Below are 26,968 nucleotides of genomic sequence, written 5' to 3'. Positions count from 1 at the left end.
GCAAAGGGGCATAGAAAGCAAAGACACCAGCTGAAATCGATCAGTAATTAGAAACAATCCTGCCCCTGTGCAAATTAATATCAGCTGGTTCAGTCTCAACTGATGGCTTATAAAAAAGGTGTCTCTACCAAGGTGTCACACAAGAAACATCTTGTGATGGGCAAAAACAAAGAGCTCTCTCAAGACCTTTGCAACCTTATTGTTGCAAAACATACCAATGGCATTGGTTACAGAAGGATTTCTAAACTTCTGAATGCTCCAGTAAGCACTGTTGGTACCATAAACTGGAATTGGAAAGAACATACATTTCACCCTAAACCAGCCATGACCAGGTGCTACTTGCAAGATTTCTGACAGAGGAGTGAAAAGAATTATCAGAATAATTGTCCAAGAGCCAATGACTACTTGTGGAGAGCTTCAGAAAGACTTGGAATTAGCAGGTACAATTGTTTTGAAGAAAACAAGTAAGGCACTCAACTGCCATGGCCTGTATGCATGCTTACCAAGCAAGACTCAATTGCTGAAGAAAAAACATGCTGAAGCTGCTTTAAAGTTTGCTGCAAAACATTTAGACAAGCCTGTGAAATACAGGGAGGATATTGTCTGGTCAGATGAGACCAAAATTTAACTCTTTGGAAGCCATATTACACACCATGTTTGAAGGTCACAAGGCACTGCACATTAACCCAAAAACACTATGTCAATGGTAAAGTTTGGAGGTTGGAACGTCATGGTGTGGGGCTGTTTTTCAACATACGGCACTGGCAAACTTCATATCAGTGAAGGAAGGATGAATGAAAAAAGTAGGATTTTTTGTACTCACAGTAAAATCCTTTTCTCTGTAATTCACCGACTGACACAGCTTCTTCTCTTCTTAGACCATTGGGTTGTTATGCCACCTTCAGGAGAAGACTAGGCATTACATGTTAATATGTCATAAAAAAACGATTTTTTTCTAGTTCTGCCCAAGGGACGGTCCCTTAGGTAACAACCCCTCAGCATGCTACTGCAGCCTCAGTACGTCAACAAGCAGTATAACGTAAAGAAAAATATGAGGGGCGGGTGCTGTGTCAGTCGGTGAATTACAGAGAAAAGGATTTTACGGTGAGTACAAAAAAAATCCTATTTTCTGTTATATTCACCGACTGACACAGCTTCTTTTCTTTAGACCATTGGGACGTCCCCAAGCAGTGCCAAAACGAGGGGTGGGAAAACGGCATAAAACTTCATCCACCATGGCATGTGGGAGCTAGTACAAACTTTACTTACAAAAAAACTACAGTGTGTGGAAAAACCACCACAAAAAAACAGGGTGCTCCTCAATGGAGTAGCCCTACCCTCCAACCGCACCAAAAACTGCGTAAACGAATGCAACAGTGCATTAGCTTAAAGGTACTGCGTTTTTACACCAAAAAAGAGGAAAAAGGGAAAAAATTGCATATGCAATTGCAACTATACAGCCGCCTGCAAGACTTTGCAGCCAAAACAAGCATCACCCGATGCAGACATCTACCTTGCAGAACTTTGTAAACGTGTGGACAGACAACCAGATCGCCGCTTTACACACTTGAGCGACAGACGCTTGATGTCGGAAAGGTCCCAGACGTTCCGATTGCCCTCGTGAAGTGGGCCGTGATCGGAAAGGGGGCACCTGCCCATTCAAGGCTTGTACTACAATCTGTCTGATCCACCTGGAAATGGTGGCCGACGAGACCGCCGTGTCTTTCTGTGGACCAGCCACCGAAACAAACAGTGAGACTGACTTCCGGAAGGGAGCCGTGGCAGACAAATACACCTTCAGAGCCCGAACCACGTCCAGAGCATGAAGGGCCACCTCTTTAGGATGTGTGGGCTTAGGACACAGAGATGGTAACACAATGTCCTCATTGATGTGAAATGCCGAGACTACCTTCGGCAGGAAAGACTGTTGCGGACGCAACACCACCTTATCCTTGTGAATAACCAGATAAGGCGACTTGCAGGACAAAGCTGCCAGGGCCAAAACCCTCTTGGCCGATGTAATGGCAACTAGAAAGACCACTTTCTGGGAAAGAGTCAACAGGGAGTGAGAAAATATATCTTGGATTACTTAAAATGTAAGTCATATTTATCCACAGTATCTCCCAGGATAATGTAAAGACTATTCTTAGGTTGTTAATTCTGAACAACACACAATCCTTGAAAGAGCTGATTACATTGACCTCCGGAGACGTACTGTCTGGTCACCTAGGCTGCCTTAAGTGCTGTGTTAATTAACATGTTAATTAAGTAATTGTATTTTAAGTTGTTGCTATAGGGGAGGGGGGAGTATCCATGAGCAGCCCTACCTCATTATCGAACCCCTTGTGTTAAAAGTGTATAAAAAGGTTGTTTCTGCCCAAAAAAGGAGGAGTTCAAGATTTTACAAGCTATTTTTGGCTAGACTTGTATTCAATGCAGCTATGAGAATATATCTCTCTGAGTAAGATTGGAGGAAGCGGGATATACTGACGGAAACAATCGGAGTGTGGGATCGGACCTGTCACACTTTTGATGAATGTGCAGGTACGCATCCTGGATGTCTATGGACACCAGGGAGTCCCGATGGAGTGCAGCGACTACTGAGCGAACTGATTCCATTCTGAACCTCTGCACTTTCACAAAGTGATTGAGGCCTTTTAGATGCAAGATTGGACGTACCCCTTTCCTTCTTGGGAACTACAATCAGGTTTGAGTAGAACCCCTGGAAATGTTCCGATTCCGGAACAGGTACAATCACCCCGCGATTCAGCAGGTCCCCTACTGTCCCTAAGAGGGCCTCCCGGCGAGCTGGGAGAACGGGTATTCTGGAGGGGAAGAATCTGTTTTGCAGTCAAGAGAGGAAATCTATCTTGTAGCCGTAGGAAATCAAATCACAGACCCATTGGTCGGACAGTGGAGAGGAGAACCGGGCTGCAAACTCCGGTAGGCGACCCCCCACCCGAGTCATGGGTGGGGGCAAACCTTCACGCGGTAGCACTTTTGTTTGCAGGCTTGTTAAGCTTGCGGTTCCAGGGATGTTTCGGCCCTTCTGTGGTCGTCCTGTCGGGCTGGGGACTTTTAGCCAAAGCTCCGGGCAGATGAAAAAGCCGTTTGTGAGAGGAAAAAGAGGGCCCTTGCCTACGGCGTGGCTCCTTAGCCTTCCTGGCCTGTGGGAGTAGAGTACTCTTACCACCTGTGACATTCTTAATAATGTCATCCAAAGAGGCTCCAAAGAGCCGGTTGCCAAGGAAGGGAAAATCCGTCAGGGCTTTTTTAGATGCCTGGTCAGCAGACCAGCATTTCAACCAAATCAGGCACCTCAGCACCACTGCTGACACTGAAGCCCTGGATAACAGGGGGAGGGTATCAAGGGCCGTGTCACAAACGTACTTAAGGCCATGCACTAGTTTGTCTGCCAGTTCCACGCAGACAGGAGAAGCCTGCTGTTCTCCCAATTTGTAGTGCAACAGTTTTGCCCACTCAGTGTCTGCGACACGAGTGCGGATGCCAGTACTGGTCGCATGGTTGACCCCACAACAAGGAACGAACCTCTGCCTTCCTGTCCGTGGGATACTTAAATGCAGGAGTACCCTCTACTGGGATCGTGGTTACTTTGTTTAACCTGGATACTGGGGGGTCAACGACCGTTTGAGTCAACCACTTTTTGAGAAGGATCTCCTCAAAGGGGCAACTCACCGCCATGTATTTGGGGACCGAAAGGTCCGTTGCGGTCGACCCCATGCCTTGTAAATGAACTTGTCAAAATAAGTCAGATACGGGAACACCTTAGGTGAACGGGTTTGGCTTACGGGACCCAAAAGGGATCTGCTGGCTCCTGAATCTTCAGGGTATCACGCACAGCTGTGATAAGTGCTCCAACAAGTGCTTTGTCGTGCACGGACCCGGACGGGGACTCATCCTCACTGTCCTGGTCAGCGTCATCTGAAACGACAGAGCAGGAGTCACCAGCCTCAGCACCACCTCCATCTTGGCAACGAACTAATTGAGGACCGCTGACGAGGCGTCCAAGGGCACTGCGCATTCCGCAGGCAAACCGGTTGCAATTGCCTTGGGGGAAGAAACACCAGGTTTCTGAAGCCATGCTGACCCTACCCTCTCTGCCACCCAAAGGGGACTTAGGACAGTGACAGTCCCACCCTCCTTATTGCTGCTGGCTGAGGGGCTCTTTTCCGCAGGACTCACCACCCTGAAGGGTTCTGCGCTATCCAGCAAGTAGTGCCTGTGGTCTCTGTTGGCTCCCAGGTGCAGAGGGATCCACTCTGTGTCAGTGGAAGCTTTCTACTTCACTAGGCAAAATAAAACTGAGGCTGCAGTAGCATGCTGAGGAGTTGTTACCTAAGGGACCGCCCCTTGGGCGGAACTAGAAAGTTCTAGTTTGATTATCACGTTAGCATGTAATGCCTAGTCTTCTCCTGAATGTGGCATAACAACCCAATGGTCTAAAGAGAAGCTGTGTCAGTCAGTGAATTTAAGAGAAAATTTACCAAGACATTCTTTATAAAAATCTGCTTGTTTCTACCAGGATGAAGATGAAACGATCGTGGACATTTCAGCAAAAGACAATGGTCCCAAACACAAAGCCAATGGAACTCACAATTGGTTTCAAAGAAAGAAAATAAAACAGCTAGAATGGCCCAGCCAATAACCTGACTTGAATTCAATAGAAAATCTATAGAAAGAACTAAAGATCATAGAAGAGGCCCATGGAACCTTCAAGAGTTGAAGACTGTGTGTGTGTGGAAGAATGGGCCAAAATCCCACCGGAGCAATAAATACAACTAGTTTCTTCATTCAGAAAGCTTCTTGAAGTGGTCATTACCAGCAAATGATTTTGTACCAAGTACTGTATTAAATATATTTCAGTTAAGGTGTTCAATAATTTTTCCCTGTGCCATTCAATTTGGGCCGACAGAATATCTCTAAACACTGCAGAATTCATCCAACTGCTTCTGTCACATCATCAATAAACACCAATGACCCAGTGCCACTGGAAGCCATGCATGCCCATGCCATCACACTGCAAGCTCCACCATGTTTTACAGAGGATGATGTGTACTTTGGATCATGAGCTGTTCCAAGCCTTCTCCACACTTTTTTCTTCCTGTCATTCTGGTACAGATTAATCTTAGTTTCATCCGCCCAAAGAATGCTTTTCCAGAACTGGTCTGGCTTTTTTTAGAAGTTTTTTTTGGCAAAGTCTAATCTGGCTTTTCTATTCATCCGGCTTACAAATGTTTTTCACTTTGTGGTGAACCCTCTTTATTTGCTCTTGTGAAGTCTTCTCTTGATTGTAGACTTTGACAATAATATGCCCACCTCCTGGAGAATGCCCTTCACTTGTCTGGATGTTGTGAATGGGTTTTTCTTTACCATAGGGAAGATCCTTCGATCATCCATCACGGTTTTCTTCCATGGATATCCAGGCCTTTTTAATGTTGCTGAGCTCACCAGTCCGTTCTTCTTTCCTTAGAATGTACCAGATTGCTGATTTGGCTACTCCTAATGTTGCCGCTATCTCTCTGATGGATTTGTTTCATTTTTGAAGCCTTACAATTGGGTGTTTCACTTGCATAGACGACTAATTTGAACACATGATATAGGTGCACAGCAATAGATTCCAAATGCAAATAACACACTTAGAATCAACTCCAGACCCTTTACCTGCTTAATTGGTGAAAAATAGGATTTTTTTACTCACCGTAAAATCCTTTTCTCTGTAATTTACCGACCGACATAGCTCCTCTCTAACTAAATGGGTTGTATAGCCTGCCATTAGGAGAAACTAGGCAAAATTGTTACACAATACACAGAACTTTAATCCCGCCCCAGGGGGGCGGACCCCGTGCTATCAACCCTCCTCCTGCTTCCAGCAGCTTCAGTACATCAACAAGCAGTATAACGTAGAAAAAGGAGGGGTGGGTGCTGTGTCTGTCGGTGAATTACAGAGAAAAGGATTTTACGGTGAGTACAAAAATCCTATTTTCTCTTATATTCACCGACCGACACAGCTCCTCTCTGTAACTAAATGGGACGTCCCCAAGCAGTGCCAAACGAGGGGTGGGAAAAAACAGCATTAAAACTTCATCCACCATGGCAAGTGGGAACTAGTGAAACTAAACCCACAAAAAAAAACAGCAGTGTGTGGAAAACTCCACCATATAACTGGGTATCCTCAACAGGAGTGATCCCCAAGACCGCAATGTTGCGGAAGTAATGCAACAGTGCATTAAGGAAACAGTACTGCGTTTTTATAAAAAAAAAAAAAAAACAGGAAAAACTCAATAGCAACTACATGGCCGCCTGCAAAACTTTGCGGCCAAAACCAGCATCAGCCGATGCACTGACGTCTACCTTGTAGAACTTGGTAAATGTATGGACAGACAGCCAGGTCGCCGCCTTACACACCTGAACGACAGACGCTTGGTGTCAGAAGGCCCAAGATGTTCCGATTTCTCTTGTAGAGTGGGCCGTGACTGGAAAAAGGGAGGCACCTGCCCCTTCAGGGTGTAGGCTTGGACTACAATTTGTCTGATCCACCTGGAAATGGTGGGCGACGAGGCAGCCATGCCCTTCTTAGGACCAGCCACAAAAACAAACAGTGAGTGAGTGACTTGTATAGCGCTACCTATGCGAACTAAATCGCCTCAGGGCGCTTTCTTGCCACCAGAGTCCATCTGCAGCTTTGCGTGGTCCTTTACCCCGTAAGGTCCTGACATGCTTACAAACGCATACAACATGGACATACACATACACATATTAAGGCCAATTTTTTATAGACAAGGTCTAATTAACTCACCAGCATGTCTTTGGAGTCCAACTTCCGAAAGAAAGCTGTGGCAGACAAGTACACCTTCAGAGCCCTAACCACATCGAGAGCGTGAATGGCTTGGGGTGCTTCGGCTGAGGACACAACAATGGCAATACAATGTCCTCATTGATATGAAAAGCCGAAACCACCTTTGATAGAAAGGGGCCGGTTGCGGACACAACACCACCTTATCCCTGTGGATGACCAGATAAGGAGACTTGCATGACAAGGCCGCCAATTCCAAAACCCTCCTGGCCGATGTGATGGCCACTAGAAAGACCACCTTCTGTGAAAGGGTCAACAGAGGAATCTCCCTGATTTTCTCAAACGGCAGCTTCTGAAGCACAGACAACACCAGGCTCAAATCCCACAGAGGTAACGGAGGACGCACCGGAGGGACTACATGTCGCACCCCCTGAACAATGGTACTCACTAATGAGTGAGGCGCTAGGGGTCGCTGGAAAAAGACAGCCAGAGCTGAAATTTGCCCCTTGATGGTGCTCAACGCCAACCTCTGGTCTACACCTTGCTGAAGTAACAGCAGGATCCTGGATATAGACAAAGAGCGCGGGTGCCACCCTTTCTCCTCACACATGGAGATATTGGCCTTCCAAGTATGATGGTATATCTTCCTGGAAGATTTCCGCGCCCTCAGCATAGTTGGAATCACTGAGTCCGACAGACCCCGGATCCTCAATACCTGGCTTTCAACAGCCAGGCCGTTAAAGCCAGCGATGGTAAAGCAGGGTGAGAGATTGGACCTTGAGATAGGAGGTCCTCTCGCAACGGCAGTCACCAAGGAGCGTCTGCCACCAGGCGCATCAGGCGTATCACCGGCGTACCAGGGCCGCCGCTGAGGCCAATCTGGGGCAATCAGGATTACTGGAATCCCCTCGGCTTCCACTCTGCGAAGCAGACGAGGCAACAGTTTTAGCGGAGGAAAAGCGTAGATCAGCTGGTACTGATCCCAAGGAGCCACCAGCGCGTCTGACGCGTCTGCCCACGGGTCAGGCTCAGCAGCTCAGGCTCAGCAGCCTGAACACCTCTGGATGCAATGCCCACTCTCCTGGGTCCAGCATCTGTCGGACTCAGATAGTCCGCCTGCCAATTTTCCACCCCTGGGATGTAAATTTGTTGATTTATGTACGCCACAGCCATGGCATTGTCTGACTGTATTCTGATCGGACGCCCTTGAAGTCTCATCGACCATGTGTGGAGGCACAGCCTGATCGCTCTCAATTCAAGCAGATTGATCAGCAACTTGGATTCCTTCGTCGACCAGAGGCCCTGAGCCAACTGAATCCCCACCACTCCACCCCAGCCGGACAGACTGGCATCCGTAGTGATCACCGTCCATGTCAGAGGAAGGAGCGATTTTCCGGACTGAACCACCGGGCACCTCAACCACCAGATCAGGGAGTACCTGACTGGTTGGCTCAACTGGATCTGCTGATCCAGGGACAACAGATATTAGTCCTACTTCGTCAGAATCTCCTTCTGCAGGACTCTTGTGTGGAACTGGGCATAAGGTACCGCCCTGAAGGAGGCCACCATGAGCCCCAGCACTCGCATTCAAAAGCGGAGCGACGACCACTTGCGGCTCATGAGTAGATTTTCTGCCTATCTGAGAGTCCTCAATTTGTCTGAGGGGAGAAAAACCCTCGCTTCCCTGGAGTCCAACAGTAACCCCAGGTACTCCAGACGCTGAGTCGGCACCAAAACCGACTTCTTTAGGTTCAACAACCACCCAAAATCTTGCAGGGTCTGCAAGGTGATCACCACATCCTCCAGTAATTCTGAGGCGGAAGAAGTTCTCAGGAGGAGATCGTCTAGGTAACCCACGATCATGATCCCGCATTGTCTCAGCAATGCCAAAACAGGAGCCAGTACCTTGGTAAAGACTCAGGGGGTCTGATGCCAGGCCAAAAGGAAGAGCCACAAACTGGTAGTGGGCATCCCCGACTGCCAAAGGCAGAAATTTTTGATGCCGAAGGTATATGGGTATGTGCAGGTACACATCCTGGATGTCCAAGGATGCCAGGTAGTCACCTTGATGGAGTGCAGCAACTACTGAGCGTACTGATTCCATTCTGAACCTCTGCACTTTCACAAAGTGATTGAGGGCCTTCAAGTCCAAGATCGGACGTACCTCTTCCTTCTTGGGAACTACAAACAGATTTGAGTAGAACCCCTGGAAGCGGTCTGACTCTGGAACTGGTACAATCACCCCCTGATTTAGCAAGTCCCTCACTGCCCCTAACAGGGCCTCCTAGTGAACCGGGGACATGGGTATGCTGGAGGGGAAGAACCTGTTTGGCGGCCAAGAGATAAACTATCTTGTAGCCCATGGAAATCAGATCGCAGACCCGTTGGTCGGATAACCGGGAGGTCCACCGGGCACCAAACTCCTGAAGGCGACCTCCCCACCTGGGACATGGATGGGGGCAAACCTTCATGCGGTAGCATTTTGTTTGCAGGCTTGTTAGGTTTGCGGTTCCAGGGACGCTTCTGACCGTCCGTGGGTGTCCTGTCGGGCTGGGGACGTTTCGCCGAAGCACCAGGTGGACGAAAAAGCCGCTTGTGAGCAGAAAAGGAGGGCCCTTGCCTGCAGCATGGCTCCTTAGCCTTCCTGGCCTGTGGGAGTAGAGTACTCTTACCACCCGTGCCATTCTTAATAATGTCATCCAACGAGGCTCCAAAGAGCCGGTCGCCAAGGAAGGGAAGATCCGTCAGGGCTTTCTTCGATGCCTGGTCAGCCGACCAGCATTTCAGCAAAATGAGGCACCCTCGGCACCACAGCTGACACAGAAGCCCTGGACAACAGAGGGAGAGTGTCCAGGGCCGCGTCCCAAACGTACCTAAGGCCATGCACTAGTTAGTCTGCTAACTCCACGCAGACAGGGGAGGCATTCTGCTCTCCCATTCGCGGAGCAAAAGTTATGCCCACTCAGTCAGTGTCTGCGACAACAGTGCAGATGCCAGTACAGGTCGCACGGCTGACCCCACAACCGTAAACAAGGAACGAGCCACTGCCTCGGCCTTCCTGTCCGTGGGATCCTTGAATGCAGGAGTCCCCTCAACCGAGATCGTGGTTACTTTCTTTAACATAGATACTGGGGGGTCCACGACCGGAGGAGCCGACCACTTTTTGAGAAGGCCTTCCTCAAAGGGGTAACGCACCGCCAAATTTTTGGGGACCGAAAAGGTCCGTTGCAATCGATCCCATTCTCTGAAGATGAATTTGTAAAAAAAAGTCAAATACGGGAACACCTTAGGTGAACGTGCTGGCTTGCGGGACCCAAAAGGGACTGGAACATCAGCAGAGGAATCCGCTGGCTCCTGAATCTTCAGGGTATCACGCACAGCTGTGATAAGTGCTCCAACAAGCGCCTTGTTACGCCCGGACATGGACAGGGAATCATCCTCAATGTCCGAACGGTCCTGGTCATCTACATCTGATAGGTCAGAGCAGGGGTCTCCAGCCGCAGCAGGGCCCGAGTCTGCATCAGGCTCTCCCCAGAGGACGGGGGAACAGGGGCCTCTTACGTGCACCTTTCCTGCCACCTCTATCTTAGCAACATAGGAGTCAAGGACCGCTGTCAGGGTGTCCATGCGCACCGCGCTAACTGCAGGTGACCCGGTTGCTATAGCCTGGATTTCGGGGGAAGAACCACCAGTTTCTGAAGCCATGCTGACCCTAGCCTGTCTGCCACCTGCAAGGGGACTTAGGACAGTGAAGGTCCCACCCTCCTGCTGCCGCCGCGTGAGGGGGGGGGGGGTTGGGGATCTACTTAGCGCTAGACTCACCACCCTGGGGCATATTCTGTGATAGCTACAGCAGTGTCTGTAATCCCTAGGAGGTTCCCAGTAGCAGAGAGGAGAAAAACTGTCAGCAGCAGCAGCTCCAACCAGTGGTGCAATGATCTGCAGAGCAGCAAAAAAATAAAAACGAGCTGCCTGCTACAGTCAGAACAACCTCCACAAAACCTGTTTTTGGGACCCCTGGACCAGGACTAACGCCAGCCGCACAGAGCACCCACAGGTGAGAAACAGCGACCCACACACACACACCACCCGCAGCGCATGCAGACACCCCCCTCAGAGGGGGGAAGGAGGGGTGATAGGGACTTGGGAGAGTAGACAGGGAGGTGAGGTGGCCCCCGAATTTAACCCCCAGGGAATGCCCAGCTGCTCACCCCACCGAAGCAGGGAGAGCCGTACTTACCAGTCCTAAAGAGCTGGGAGACATTCCATCACAAACCTACACCTGTGCAGTTACAGGGTAGCTGCTGGCCTCGGTATACTGTGATCCAGACATCAGTAGCCCGGTCATATGTATACCCCGGAGCTTTGAATCTCACAACCAACAATGCTCTGGAGCATGAGGTATGCCATGGCCTGCTGAGCCGTAGCTTTGGCCTGCTCACGCTCGATGGCCGGACTGGGGAGACTACAAGGTTATCATTAACCAGCCTTTCACCCAGCCGGCAGTTGATAGAAGATCTCAGGATCTTTCATCTTGCACAAAAAGCAGCAAACCTGCAGTAAAAATATGGACCGAGTGGCCCGCAGGGTTTGCTAGGTCATTCTCCTTGCTAGGCAAAATAAAAACTGAAGCTGCTGGAAGCAGAGGGAGAGTTGATAGCACGGGGTCCGCCCCCCTGGGGCGGGATTAAAGTTCTGTGTATTGTGTAACAATTTTCCCTAGTTTCTCCTAATGGCAGGCTATACAACCCATTTAGTTACAGAGAGGAGCTGTGTTGGTCGGTGAATATAAAAGAAAAATAACAAAGGAGTAGCCCACACCTGGTCATGAAACCACTTTTGATTCAATTATCCAATTACTTTTGGTCCCTTGAAGAAGGGGGGATAGCTATTCTTAAGAGCTGTAATTCCTAAACCCTTCCTCCAATTTGGATGTACACATCCTCAAATTAAACCTGACAGTGTGCACTTTCATTCATATCCATTATATAACTAACACTTGAATATGTTTTGGTAAATACATGAAAAAACTAAAATTGTGCCTCTGTTACAATATATATGGACATACATACACACACAAATTATTTAGATAGATATATATATATATATATATATATATATATATATATATATATATATCTATCTATCTATCTATATAAAACACACACACAATATCTCACAAAAGTGAGTACACCCTTACATTTTTGTAAATATTTTATTATATCTTTTCATGTGACAACACTGAAAGAATGCCACATTGCTACAGTGTAAGGGCTATCGATGGGAGGTATTGGGAGAGGCTGCTGATGGCCAAGATTCACTTTACTATCTTGCTGAATTGGTCTATGCCCTCCATGCTCCCACCAACCCCTCTGCCTGCAATCGATGTCACTGCTTCATATAGATTTTCTGTTTGTGGGGCCTCAGTACACATGGTATTTTTCGGCTGTATCTGGGTCTCCAGATTTCAGCTGTGTTTGGTGTGATTGGGGATTGCATCCCCTTACAATACGTGGTACTTTTTTCCATCCATATCAATTTCAAATTGAAGCAACGTGATGTTCAGGGGACTATACGTGACAGTGTCATTCGTTTGCTTTTTAATCAGTGTGGATGTTCTGATGTATATGCAAATGACCAGCATATATTATATTTCCTGTGAAAAACCCTGATGAAGGAGACAGCATTCATCTCTGAAACGCATTGGGTTCAGGAAGCTATATCTTTTCTTTGCATTGTTTGTATATATACATCCACATTTATGTGCAATAATCTATATGTGTTTTTCAATACTTGATATTTTTTTTAATATTGTTTATGTGGTAGTGCCGGTAAAGTCCCACCCTTAGGGAGTTCCTCTGTTTCTTGATACATTTGGGATGTGGCACACCTTTTTGAGTTCTCCAGAAACCTTTTTTCGTTGTTACAATGTAAAGTAGTGTGTGAACAGCTTAGCTTGTATAACAATGTGAATTTGCTGTCCCCTCAAAATAACTCAACACAGCCATTAATGCCTAAACCGCTGGCAACAAGAGTACAACCCTAAGTGAAAATGTCCAGATTAGGCCCAATCAGCCATTTTCCCACCCCGGTGTTATATGACTCCTTAGGGTTACAATATCTCAGGTGTGAATGGGGAGCAGGTGTGTTAAATTTGGTGTTTTCGCTCTCACTCTCACTGGTCACTGGAAGTTCAACATGGCACCTCATGGCGAAGAACCGAGGATCTGAAAAAAGAATTGTTGCTCTACATAAAGATGGCCTAGGCTATAAGACGACCCTGAAACTGAGCTGCAGCACAGTGGCCAAGACCATACAGTGGTTTAACAGCACAGGTTCAATTTAGAACAGGCCTCACCATGGTCGCCAAAGAAGTTGGGTGCACGTGCTCAGTGTCATATCCAGAGGTTGTCTTTGGGAAATAGACATACGAGTGCTGCCAGCATTGCTGCAGAGGTTGAAGGGGTGTAAGGGGGTCCGCCTGTCAGTGCTCAGACCATACATCGCACACTGGATCAAATTGGTCTGCATGGCTGTCATCCCAGAAGTTTTTTTCTAAAGACAATTCACAAGAAAGCCTGCAAACAGTTTGCTGAAGACAAGCAGACTAAGGACATGGATTACTGGAAACACGTCCTGTGGTCTGATGAGACCAAGATAAACTTATTTGGTCCAGATGGTGTCAAGGGTGTATGTGGCGGCAACCAGGTGAGGAGTACAAAGACAAGTGTGTCTTGCCTACAGTCAAGCATGGTGGTGGGAGTGTCATGGTCTGGGGCTGTACAAGTGCTACCGGCAATGGGGAGCTACAGTTCATTGAAGGAACCATGAATGCCAACATGTACCGTGACATACTGAAGCAGAGCATGATCCCCGCCCTTTGGAGACTAGGTCGCAGGGCAGTATTCCAACATTATAATGACCTCTAACACACCTTCAAGACGACCACTACCTTGCTAAAGAAACTGAGGGTAAAGGTGATGGACTGGTCAAGCATGTCTCCAGACCTTAAATGGAAGGTTTAGGAGCGCAAGGTCTCTAACATTAACCAGCTCTGTGATGTTGTCATGGAAGAGTATAAGAGGACTCCAGTGGCAAACTGTGAAGATCTGGTGAACTCCATGCCCAAGATTATGTGGTACCCATCAGCGTGCCCCTTTACATAGTGTGAACCCATCAACGTGCCCCTTAACATATAATGTGCCAATCAGTGTGTCCCTTAACATAAAATAAAGGGCATGCTGATGGGCACATATGTTAAAGGACACTCTGATGGCCACAACAAAATGTGCCCATCAGTGTACCCCTTAACATAAAATGTGCCCATCAGCATGCCCCTTAACATTAAATAAGGGTCATGCTGATGGGCAAATTTTACGTTGAGGGGGGACTCTGATGGGCACACTTTATGTTAAAGGGCACAACAAAATTTGTCCATTTGTGTGCCCCTTAACATAAAATGTGCCCATTAGTGTTGCTCTCAAATTAAAATATGTCCATCAGCGTGTCCCTTTAGATAAAATGTGCCCATCAGAGTGCCCCTTCACATAAAATAAGTAGCATGTTGATGGCCACATTTTATGTTAAGGGGCAATCTGATGGGAATATTTTATGTTAAGGACAGTAGCGGCAGGTGGTTATTTTCTTTGGAGGGTGGCAAACAGTAACACCATATCTTTCCCCCCTGTTAGTCAGCCGGTGGGTCTGGTGCACCGACTCCCCCCATGTAATCAGTGCTTCCGCTCTCTTTCAGTGGCAACGATGGCTCTCCCTTAGTTGTTTCCTCACTCCTTCCCCTGCTCTCCACGGGCGGCCAATCGGAAGTCTTCTCTTTTCGGCCAATCAGAAAACGGGTCTCAGACCTGCTTCTGATTGGCCGGCTTGAGGATCAGTGTTACAACAGCGAATAACACCTGGACGGGCTCGTAAACCAATGTTCTGCGCCACGAGTCCACCTTTTTTGAAGCCCATTAGAGCCTAGAGCTCTAATCAGGTATTTCAAAAATACATCACTCACTGCTGTAATTCAGGTGCTCGGCATCCGGAAAGGGGCCGCACGCCTGAATAGGGGGTGGATAGATTCATGCCAAGCATGAATCTATCCATTAGTCAGGGGGCGGCACCCCTAATGCATGGGCCGCCACTGGTTAAGGCACAATCGGATAAGCATAGCAAAATGTGCCAATCAGTGTGACCCTTAAAATATGGCCATCAGTGTGCACATTTAAAAAATATGCCCATCCGCGCTCACCTTAGAAAAAAATGTGCCCCACATACCTTACTTGCAGGAGTCAGCACAATTGGCAAGCTGCAGGGGACAGAAGCTGTGAGATATGCCAGGATCTGAGAGCAACAGGGGGCAGTGTGAGCATGTGATGTCACGCCCCCAACTCGCTGCCCAACCGGGAGTGAGAGCTGGGAGTGACGGTCAGGATCAGGAGCGCGCACACGTGATGTCACTGGTTGCTGGTCCCCCGGTCCTAGCAAACCAGTGACTGCTCACTCTGCACTACACTGGCCCAAGGAGGAGCATCGCTCAGTTGTTACTCGGACCACCATTTAATTATGGCTGGTCTACTGTTTTCGGTAAGCAGGCTTGCCCCTTCACAGTGGTGTTGAGCGTGCGTGCATATCTATCTCACAGAAGCTGGTGTGGGGATTCTGCTCTAACATTGATTTTATATTTGGACTTTTTTGAATTTTGTTTCAGGTCTCTTTTAGAGCTGCACTCCTTTTGTATATTATTCCAGTTACACTTGCACAAAGTTTTCGAAAGAACTCGGCAGGTAGGTTGTTCCAAACATTTTGGAGGACTAACTACAGTTCTGTGGATGTAAGCTGCCTCAGATCCTTCTGTTTCTTCATATAATCCCAGACAGACTCAATTATGTTGGGATCAACGCTCTGTGGGGGTCAAACCATCACTTCTGGGACTCTGTGTTCTTCTTTAATAACATTGGCTGTATGTTTGGGGTAGGTCTGTTCCAGAATAAAGTTAGGGCCAATTACATGCATCCCTGGTGGTATTGCATAATGGAGAAGTATCTGCCTGTATTTCTCAGCATTGAGGACACCATTGATCAGGCTACATTGAGAAATATTTTACTGGTTATAGAATCTAATAGAGGAAGTGGTGAATGATAGACACCCCCCACTCACCTGAGATTTTCTCCACCCTCTGCACACTCATGGTTGAGCTTGTCAGGAAGACCTGAAATAAAGTTCTTAAGATGAGCAAGCTCCAAAGCAGACCAGATCTCTTCATCCGTGTGTTTTTCAAAGGGATCGAGGTTCATGCGGAGAGAACCAGAAAACAACACTGGGTCCTGTCATAGGGGATAAAAACAAAAAACAAAAAAAAACAAGCATTAGTCAGAAACATAGGAAGTTTTGCATTTCAGAACTCAACTGGCAAACTTCATGACACCTACAGAGAACCTTGATCTCCATCAGGAGTTTCCAAGTCACTGCAATGTATTGCCACAATTTAGTGTTTAGTTATATTGAAATATAAGAATGCTACATAGTATATCTAAAACTATGGCTTTTTATTTTTATTTTTTTTAAGATGTGGGCTTATTTAACTGTGACTAAATTTGCTTTTGCTTCATCTTTGTTCATGGATGTCTACAGTAAAAGTGAATAGAAAATTACAAATCCTAATATGTAAAAGAGAAATTCATGCAAAATATTCTAGACCCAGGATCCCAAACAAAGCTTATAAAAAATATAAATATAAATATATATATATATATATATATATATACACACACACACACACACACACACACAATAATAGAACTGCAACAGTAGACCTTTTTAAATTCCTCTAAAACGGGCAGGATTACAAGGCTGTCAAAATAAATGTTCTTTTCCAAGAAGCCCACATAGCTTTTTGATAAATATGCAATGCTATGAATAACCGTACCTGAGGAATAATTGTTAACTTGAATCGAAGGTCATGCAGACCAATTTTGGCTATGTTGCACCCATCTATAATGATTTCACCAGAAGCAGCCTCATTAATACGGAACAATCCTAGGGTGAGAGATGACTTTCCAGCTCCTGTTCTTCCAACAATCCCAACCTACAGATTAAAAAAAAAAAAATTAAATACCACAAACAAAAACCTAAATATTGGGTACAGACAAACTAGGGGTATCTATATCTTTTCTGTAGAAGGGTGCCAAAACTGTACCTGTAAGGAAAACAGACTCTAAACTTATTGGATAGTGCACCACCACACTGGTCAGGCGACATGCAAGATTACCTTGATGAACAGCTTCCTCCAATGGATTGGATGAGTCGTGGACTACAACATGCCACTGACCCAATGGCCACCCAGAAGTCCTGACTTAAAGAGGAAGTAAACCCTGATGAGTTTACTTCCTCTTTCATTCCCTGCAAAGGCATGTATCGCATAGTAGTCCATTATGTGTCACTTACCTGACACAGGAGCCAGCGAAGTCACCGCTGTCCCCTGTAGTCCGGCGCATCCATCTTCTCGGTGGGGTCTGGCAGCTTCGCCGCTGTCATTCGGCGAAGCCGCGATGACGTCACTCCCGCGCATGCGCACGAGAGCCGACATGCGCCGCTGTCTACGGCGCATGCCCCATAGACAGATGTGCCTGTCTTCGGGCAAATATCTCCTAAACCGTATAGGTTTAGGAGATATTTCTTGGACCTACAGGTAAGCCTTAATCTAGGCTTACCTGTAGGTCAAAGTGTGTTGTAAGGGTTTACAACCACTTTAACACCTTGTAAATTTTTCCTGTGGGGGGTATGTAAAGGACACGGTATTCACCCCTGCCCTTCCTGTTGACCTAGCGGAGCTGAAACTTCGTATCACTGCACTTTCAGATATCTTAACTCCCGTTTGGGCGGAAAGGGAATACTGGCTCGATGAGTGTCATGTGAATAAGGGTGCACACATATAAGATCTGTGGCTGTCTCTATAAAACTTGAAACCTCCCCCTACAATTCTTTTATAGGTAACATAAAATATCTAACATTTTTCTTGCTTAATAGTGCGTTGCAACTGTATACTTCTTTATGAATCACAGTGTACGATTGTCGGCTTTACATGCTGTGTTTTTATCATCTTTATGTGAGTAGTTTGTATTTGAATACAAAAATGTAATCTTATACTTAAGCGGTGAGCATTTGATCTTTTCTTTCTACCCATGACCTGGCATCCTTGCTGAGATCTAAGGAGAAGTGAGAGAAGTTTATGGTCCATGTTAACTCTTGATACCTGCTTGCATGACCACCTATTTGCATAGGGGTCCATGCCATAAGGTGATTATTTAGACCGGATGTGGAGGGATTGTCACGCTACTGTGGAAAAAAAATTACTTACGTCAGTGCTACAGTTTGAATTTAAAACGTATTTGTGTGAACTGTGAAGCTAAGTCATGGATTGTGGAAACTAACTAGTGTCTGGTGATTGTATATAGTGTATACCACATTTACCACTGACTAATGCAGAGTTGCAATGCAAGGAGATCAGCTAAAAGTAGTTGGATCTGTATGTGCGTTATAATTTATCGAAATTAGTCGATTAATCGATAAAAAGAAAAAAATCAATTAATCAAACTCGAAAATTTTAATCAGTAACAGCCCTAGTGTATATATTTATCATTGGGTTTCAGTGTTTAAGTTCACTCATCAGTGGTTGCGACTGATCACTGGGAGAATAAGGGCAACTGATTATTTAGTAGCGTATGACAATTTTTTTACATTTTTTTTTATATCACTCTATTTGCACTTTTGTCACAAGCTCTGGATATTTTTTAAATTCCTTGAGGTGATTGTAGCCGTATTAGTGCAACTGTGACAGAGAAAATTTAGTACTGTCTGTGATACTTTTTTTTTTTTTGCACTAACATACAATTTTTCAGGACTAAATGTCCCGTTCTTCAAGGTCCAAGCAGCACTGATTCACAAATGTCTTAGCAGAATGTTAAAAAATAAATAAAAATAAAATAAAATCTCTTGAGGGATAGGAAAAAAATAAAAAAACACATACAAATCAATGGTAATAAGCTAGCAGCAGAGCTAGTGAGATAACACAGAGGGAGAGCTATAGACTGGTTTGGGGGGGGGGGGGGGGGGGGGGGGGATGATGGTCACAGAGGGGGTCGTAAAAATGTAGTATAATGTGTAAGGAAACCGATATATAAATTTAGACCATTATTTTTTGTGTCAAAGAGAAGTATCATTCTTGGTTCAAACGTTTGCCTTTCCTGGATAGTTAGTCATGAACTATAGTTCGTCATGAACACTGCGAATTTCCTGCAAGACATCACTGATTTTTCTGAACAAGCTTAACAATATAAAATTACCACCAAATACACTTCTAGTCACTATGGATGTAGAATCTCTGTACAGTAACATTCCTCAGAAAGATGGGTTGACAGCATATCACAGATACTTATCATCCTCACCAAACCACAAATACACTGCTGAGGATATTACATAGCTCATCGAATTCATTCTTAACCACTTCAGCCCTGGAAAAATTTACCCCCTTCCTGACCAGAGCACTTTTTGCGATTCGGCACTGCGTCGCATTAACTGACAATTGCATGGTCATGCGACGTGGCTCCCAAACAAAATTGACGTACTTTTTTTCCCACAAATAGAGCTTTCTTTTGGTGGTATTTGATCACCCCTGCGGTTTTTATTTTTTGTGCTATAAACAAAAAAAGAGCGACAATTTTGAAAAAAAAAATGCATTTTTTACTTTTTGCTATGAAAAATATCCCTCAAAAATGTCTAAGAATTTTTTTTTTCCCTCAGTTTAGGCCAATACGTATTCTTCTACATATTTTTGGTTAAAAAAAATTGCAATAAGTGATGATTGCTTTGCGCAAATGTTATAGCGTTTACAAAATAGGGGATAGTTGTATGGCATTTTTATTAATAATTTTTTTTTTAAATGGTAGCGATCAGCGATTTTCTTTTCTTTTTTATCGTGACTGCGACATTATGGCGGACACATCGTACATTTTTGGGACCATTGTCAATTATACAGCAATCAGTGCTATACAAATGCAGCGATTCCTAAATGTAAATGACACTGGCAGTGAAGAGGTTAACCACTAGGTAGCAGTGTAGGGGTTAAGTGTGTCCTAGGGGCAGAGATCAGGGAGCAGAGATCAGTGACACTGTCACTAGGCAGAACCGGGAGATGCTCATTTACATGAGCATCTCCCCGTTCTTCCTCCCCACGAGGCGATCGCGGGTATCTCTGCGGCGATGGAGTCGTGACCCGACTTGCGGAGCTTGCCGCGGGTGCCTCTTAAAGGGCAATGTACAGGTTTGTGATTTTGCCTGTACAAGCCCTTCTGCCAACGTACATTGGGGTGAGGCGGTCGGCAAGCGGTTAAACACAACTATTTCACTTTCAACAATGAACTCTATCTCCAGTGTATGGGTACTGCTATGTGAAGTAAAATGGCACCCCAATAGGCAAATTCATTCATGGCTGACCTGGAGGACAAATTCCTGAACAGCATACAACAAAACCATACAGATATCACCCCTATATTGATGATATCTTCATGATATGGACTGAAGGTAAAGAATATTTAAAACAATTCTTCTCATTGATCAACACTTATCAAATATCTATCAAACTAAAAATGGATTATTTGAAAACACGTCTACTTTCTAGACACTACAGTTTACATCAGGGATGACAAGCTTCACAATTCGATATACAGAAAACCGACTGACTGATGCAGCTATCTCTATAGTTCCAGTTTTCAACCCCAACACACTAAACGGGCCATCATACACAGCCGGGCCATCATACACAGCCAGGCCATCAGATACCACCAAATATGTTCAAATCTAGAAGACAGAGATAAACATCTCAGAACACTGGCCGGCTCCCTCTATAAGAAAGGTTACAAAGACAAAGCCATCAACAGCATAAACACAGCATTGAAAACCCGAAGAGAAGATCTCCAATACACAGAGAAAAAATAAAATAAAAAAATAACCGAGTACCTCTAGTCACCACATACAACCCAGCACTAGAAAGGATCAAAAAGATAATCAAAGATTTACAACCCATTATAACAGAGGATGAAACTCTGAAAGAAATATTCCAACAACTCCCATTTATTGTGCAATCAATATTTCTTACAAATAAAATGGAAAAAGTGGTGCTAAACAAATCAGTGTGTGTGTGCACCGCTACACAGTGCAAAGTGTAAGAAAATGTGAGTAAATATATATACAATAAACTTATATATATATATATATATATATATATATATACACACCCGTCAAGTGACAAAATGTCAATAACTCAAATGAGTAAATCAAATATATCCAATAAATGAAGTGACAATGTTTGAATGAAAATATTCACATCAGTGAACAATTGAATGAAATGGATGATGACCAGTGAATCTCAAATGATGATAATGACGTTCTTCCAAGAAACACTCTTCCACCACACCACAGTGTTTGTGACTCCACACCCCTTATGCTCTCGCACTCAGCAGCTGCATATGCCTTACACTTTTGTGTTTGGCTAAACGCGCTTTGACCCTCTTTTCCTGGGGGTTAAAATAGGGATCTTAAATTTCCAGTTATAGACAGGTGCATATCTCTTTGGCCATCATCGTAATGAGCTCCATATGCAAATGAAAGAAAATGCTTCCGATAGTGTAATAAAGTAACAAACTTTTAATCACAAATCTCACTGCATTACACTCACATGTAAAAATTCAAGTGCACGCCACAAGATATTAAAACCACAACACTCCATGCATCTGTAACTGGGTATGACATGGTCACGGCAGACCCTGGGTGTGCGAGTATGAGTAGAACTATCTCACCACTCTTCGTCGCCACTATGCACTGTTCGGTATAGTGTATAGAGTATCGTGTATAGCATCCTATGCCTCACTCAAATAGTCGCCAAGTAGCCATGCCCCTGGGGGTGTCAGAATCTGTGTGAGGGTTATACAATATTAGTTTTATGAATTTTATGTATATCCACATGTAATCATTTCCCCCAATTTTTAATACTTTTCTACAAAATAAAAAAATTATAATTACTTTTATATGGTCTACCTGTGTGCCTTAAAAGCCCACTTTTCTAGTCTCTGATTTACACAGACATACCATCAAGGAACATAAAGAAGACAGTTTCTGCACACCTGTGGGACAATACCTTCTCACTATAGAAGACATCAATGTTTTAGTTCTTAAAGGGAATTTCAGAACTATCCAGGAAGGGAAAACTTTTGAACCAAGAATGATACTTCTTTGTGACACAAAGAATAATGGCCTAAATTTAGATATTGGTTACCTTACCCATTATACTTTATCACTCAATAACACCCTCTCACGCAGTCCCCATCAACTCTTTTCTACCTTTACTACTCTACTTTGTCCTCCATTACCTCCACCCACTAACTTAGTCACTGCCCAGGAGATTGCTAAGCACTTCAAAAATAAGATTGAGACAATTTGTCTCGAGATCTCCACTCTACAGATATCTCCCTCATTTTACACTCCTTGTCCTCCTGCACAATCAATACTTCCCTCTTTTAACCCAGCTACTATAGAGGAAGTCAAACTTTTTTCTAACGCCCACCTAACCTTCTGCCCCCTGGACCCTGTGCCTTCTCAAATACTACGGTCACCATCTGACTCTATCCTACGTACCTTAACTCATATCTTCAACCTCTCACTCTACTGACATCTTCCTCAACCCTCTAAAAAATGCGCTAGTCACTCCCATACCAAAAAAGGCCTCACTAGACCTCACCAATCTTAACAACCTAAGACCCATCTCTTTACTCCCTTATGCCTCCAAACTCCTCGAACATTTGGTCTACAACCGACTGAGCGACCACCTCATTGAGAATAACCTTCTTGATCCCCTTCAGTCTGGATTTCACCCACAGCACTCCACAGAAACTGCTCTCCTAAAACTCACAAACGACTTACTAACAGCCAAAACCAACGGCCTTTATTCTGTACTCTTACTTTTGGACCTTTCTGCTGCCTTTGATACAGTTGAACACCCCATCCTCCTCAAAAAACACAATTTGCTTGGTCTCCATGGCTGCACTCGCCGTTGGTTTGAATCTTACATATCTCATCGCACCTTCAGTGTCACTTACAACTCCACTTTCTCCTCTCCAACTCCTCTTACTGTTGGGGTGCCCCAAGGTTCTGTCCTTGGACCTTTACTATTCTCGATCTACACGTCCTCCCTAGGTTAGCCTCCCATGGCTTCCACTACCACTTATATGCTGATGACACCCACATCTATCTCTCTGCCCCCAGCTCACCCCATCAATCTCCTCACGCATCATTGATTTACTAACAGACATTTCAGCCTGGATGTCAAACCCCTTCCTAAAAACGAAATCTATCTAAAACTGAGCTCTTAATATTTCCTCCCCCCCATAACCTCGGTGCTCCTAGCCCCCCCCCTCCCTTCTGTTCAGTGCCCCCATAGCAAGCAGCTTGCTATGGGGGCACCCAAACCCAGTCACAGCTCCATGTGTCCATTCAGAAATGGAGACCCGGGCTGGCCCTGCCCCATCTCTCCTTGATTGGCTAGCTGACTTTGATTGACAGCAGTGGGAGCCAATGGCACCGCTGCTGTGTTTCAGCCAACCAGGAAGGAGAATCTCGGCTGAGACATTTGTGAGCATCGCTGAACAGAGAGGGACCTCGGGTAAGTGTTAGGGGGCTGCTACACACAGAAGGCTTTTTATACAATGCGTTAAGATAAAAAAAAAACCTTCTGCCTTTAAAGCCCCTCTAAGTGTTTAAAGAGCACCAAACACCACATTCCATTGATTAAAGTGCATCCACGTACACATTTCCACATCTATAATACATTTTGTTAATAAGCACCCCCCTCATGGGAGGACAAGGTGAGGCAGACGTTCTCATGGCACTGTGAAAGGGGACCAGCAGCGTACGTGTCCACAGGAAAAGGTCGACATGGTCAGTCCTCAAGCAGGGAATAATTTCCTCTGTTTGGTGATATTGCCCGTGCTATCCAGCCACAGCATGCAGAGGAGGTGGTGGACTGGCTTACTAAACCATCCTCATCCTCCGTCACTCAAGCAGAGACTGGTGCACAGTCCACTGCAGCTGGCAGAGTGGCCAAACCTGCCTCCACAGCTATACCTGCCATAGCCACAGCATCAGGCATTGAGGAGTCAGCCGAGTTATTTGAACACAGCGTAAGCCACTTGCACCTTGACGATGCACAGCCATTACATGATTCACATGTTGGCTCTCAGGTTGCAGTTGAGGAAGGCAGGAGCATGAGCCTACAGAGAGGGGAGAACACCAGTACACAAATTGGCAGTCATGTTCCTCCAGCCACAGCGTATTGCTAAGTTGTCTCCAGTGGTAATGCGGATGAAGGAGATGACTATGATGAGGTTGCCGACGCTACTTTGGTGCCAAATAGAACAGAGGAGGAAAGTGAGGCACAACCCCAATGAGGCAGCCATTATGGAACAGTAGAGAGCAGACACCCTATTCCATCATATTGTGGAGCGGTTATCTCCCGGCCCACTTCCCACAGCTCAGTTGTCTGGGTCTTTTTTAGCACATGTGCAGCTGATCGCACTGTTGCAATTTGCAAACTTTGTCTCAAGCGCATCAAGCGTGGCAAAAACACCAGTTATTTGGGTACCACATGCTTAACAAGGCATTTAACCTCCCACCACTCAGCCCGTTGGCATGAGCACCTGAAAGCCACACAAAAGGGGCGCAAATCTATTCTTACTCATCTCAGTCTGCCCCGCTATACCTCATGACCTCTCAGCAGCCCCCACTGACAGAGATGATGGTATAGCGCAGGGTGTCCCAAGTCCTTGCAGCACATTTGCCAGCAGCACACCACCAGCTGTAGACTATAGTCAAGAAAAAAAAAAGTCACTGCCATCACGTCTAAATGCAAGCTTGTCAAAGCTGCTGGCTCTACAACTTCTGGTGATCCCCCTGGTGGATTCAGCCCCTTCCATGAATTGGCAGAATGTGCTGCATGACAATGGCAAGTTCCCAGTTGCCATTTCTTTTCACATAAGGCCATTCCAGGTCTGTACCACCACATTGAAGGCAATGTTGTGGCATCATTGGGCAAGGCCGTCAGCTGTAAAGTTCATGTTACTGGTGACACGTGGTCCAGCAAGCATGGTCAGGGACTATATATTTAGTTCACAGCACACTGGGTAACTCTGCTTGCAACTCGGAAGGATGCAGGACAGGGCTCAGTGCTGCAGCTCGTGTCCTCACATCTCTATACAGCTAGTGGTGATGATGCGAGATGTGCCTGCTCTACCCCCTCCTCCTCCATGCCCTCCTTTGCTGAATTGTCCTATGAATCACAAGTACCCCCTAAGCATTCAAGGGGCTATTCAATGTGTCAGGCTAAAAGGTGCCATGCAGTGCTTTAGCTGGTGTGTCTAGAGGACAGAAACCACACCAAAGCAGGGATTCTTGCAGCTCTGCAGGGGCAGGCCTAGAGGTGGTTCACGCCAATCCAGCTGGAGCTAAGAATGGTGTGGTGTGATAATGGCACAAGCCTCCTGTCCGCACTGACAGAGAAAGTTAACACATGTCCTCAATTTGGTGGTGCAGCATTTCCTAAATAGGTACCCAGGGTTGGAAAATCTGCTAAAGCAGGCTTAAAGAGTCTGTAGCCATTTCAGGTAGTCATACACAGCCAGTGCTCGGTTGGCTGAAATTCAGTGGGAATTCAACCTGCCCGTAAACTGCCTGATTTGTGCCATGCCCACCAGGTGGAACTCGACTTTGGCAATGCTGCAGCAGCTGCACATGCAGAGGGCTGTCAACAAGTACCTGTGTGAGTATGGCACAACAACAGTCTCAGGCTGGCTCAGGTTTTTTCTGCCACGCCAATGGCTGCTCATAAAGGATGCATGCACTTTACTGTCTCTATTTGAAGAGGCTACAAAGATGGTCAGCCGAGACAATGCATGCATCCGTGACACAATCCCTGTTGTGTTACTGCTGGAGCAGACTCAGCGTGGCATTACGGACAGGGCAGTTGAGGCAGAGCAGCGGGAGGAAGAGGACGACTTCCTTTGCTCTCAAGGCCCACTTTAGGCAGACACCATTGTTCCTATTCTACAGAACACACAAGAAGAGAGGGAGGAGGAATCTGTCAGTTTTGGAGGCACTGAAGCAGAGGCAGACATATGTCAAACAGTAAGAGATGACCCCACTTCTTTTTCATCCTCAAAACACGTAGGAGTAGGACGTGGCTGGGAGGTGGCAGTTCCAGATACTATAATCCTCAATGACCCCGGGGAGTCTGCTTCTCATGCCTCCGAAAATTTGTGGTGCATGGGCTCCCTTATGCTTCCAAGCCTACGAAAGGACCCAAAAATATATGGCATAAAGGAGAAGGATCACTTTTGGTTGGTAACCCTGCTTTCCCACTGTTACATCCCGTCCCCACAGAGTGCAGAAGATGAACCTTAAAGAGAAGTTTATCTAACGCTTTTCCCGGCTCTAGGGAAACATAGTTTTGAGGCTTCTGTTGGTCAAGAGAGGAGCGGTGGAGAAGGTGGCCGCCTAAGTGATGCATTTTACAATTTATTTTTATTCCTCCCCGCACAGGGCTGTCAGCTTCCACTTCCATGATGGACGATTATCTAAGGGCGAAAAACAGATGAGGTGCTTTCCAGACTATGATCCACTGGCTTACTGGGTCATGAGAACAGACCCACTGGCCAGAACTTGCCCAGTATGCAACAGAGCTGCTGGCCTGCCCTGCATACAGCGTGCTTTCCGAACAGTATTTAGTGCTGCTGGAGGTTTTGTTACTGATAATAGAATGCGTCTGTCCACAGACTTGGTGGAGTGTAATGACATTTATCAATATTAATCAGTCCTGAATTACCAGCAGCTGTGAAGCCCTTGATGCCGATGTCGCTGATTAAAAAATACACATCCTGCCCTTTAAAGCAGATTAAACAGCACAGTGCTTGTTCTGTGTAATAAGTCCCCGCTAAACTGTAAAAAACAAAAAAAAAAAACTCCCTGAACCTGACACTTCCTGTATGCCCTCTCTATACTGACTGTGATAACCAGGGCTGAGCCCTGACCATCGTGGTCTGTCCCTCCATC

The 26,968-nt window shown here is 45.8% G+C and overlaps 1 protein-coding gene across 1 annotated transcript in view; it reads right to left on the bottom strand.

The window, feature by feature from the left end:
* The window catches only part of ABCC1 (ATP binding cassette subfamily C member 1 (ABCC1 blood group)), an 852,279-nt gene that overhangs the window by 12,448 nt on the left and 812,863 nt on the right, over window positions 1–26,968 (bottom strand). Inside the window, exons 28-29 of the mRNA XM_077448931.1 lie at window positions 16,743–16,901; window positions 15,974–16,140 (exon numbers count right to left, since the gene is read on the bottom strand). Of these exons, the coding sequence (XP_077305057.1) occupies window positions 15,974–16,140; window positions 16,743–16,901 (326 nt within the window). The remainder of the gene's footprint in view (window positions 1–15,973; window positions 16,141–16,742; window positions 16,902–26,968) is intronic.

The sequence above is a fragment of the Lithobates pipiens genome, unplaced genomic scaffold (genome assembly GCF_037356315.1).
Source record: "Lithobates pipiens isolate NorthernLeopardFrog02 unplaced genomic scaffold, aLitPip1_a1.2 Scaffold_22, whole genome shotgun sequence".
Taxonomy (NCBI): Eukaryota; Metazoa; Chordata; class Amphibia; order Anura; family Ranidae; genus Lithobates; species Lithobates pipiens.
Note: the sequence above shows the minus strand (reverse complement) of the source record. Positions and strands in the feature narration are given on the sequence as shown.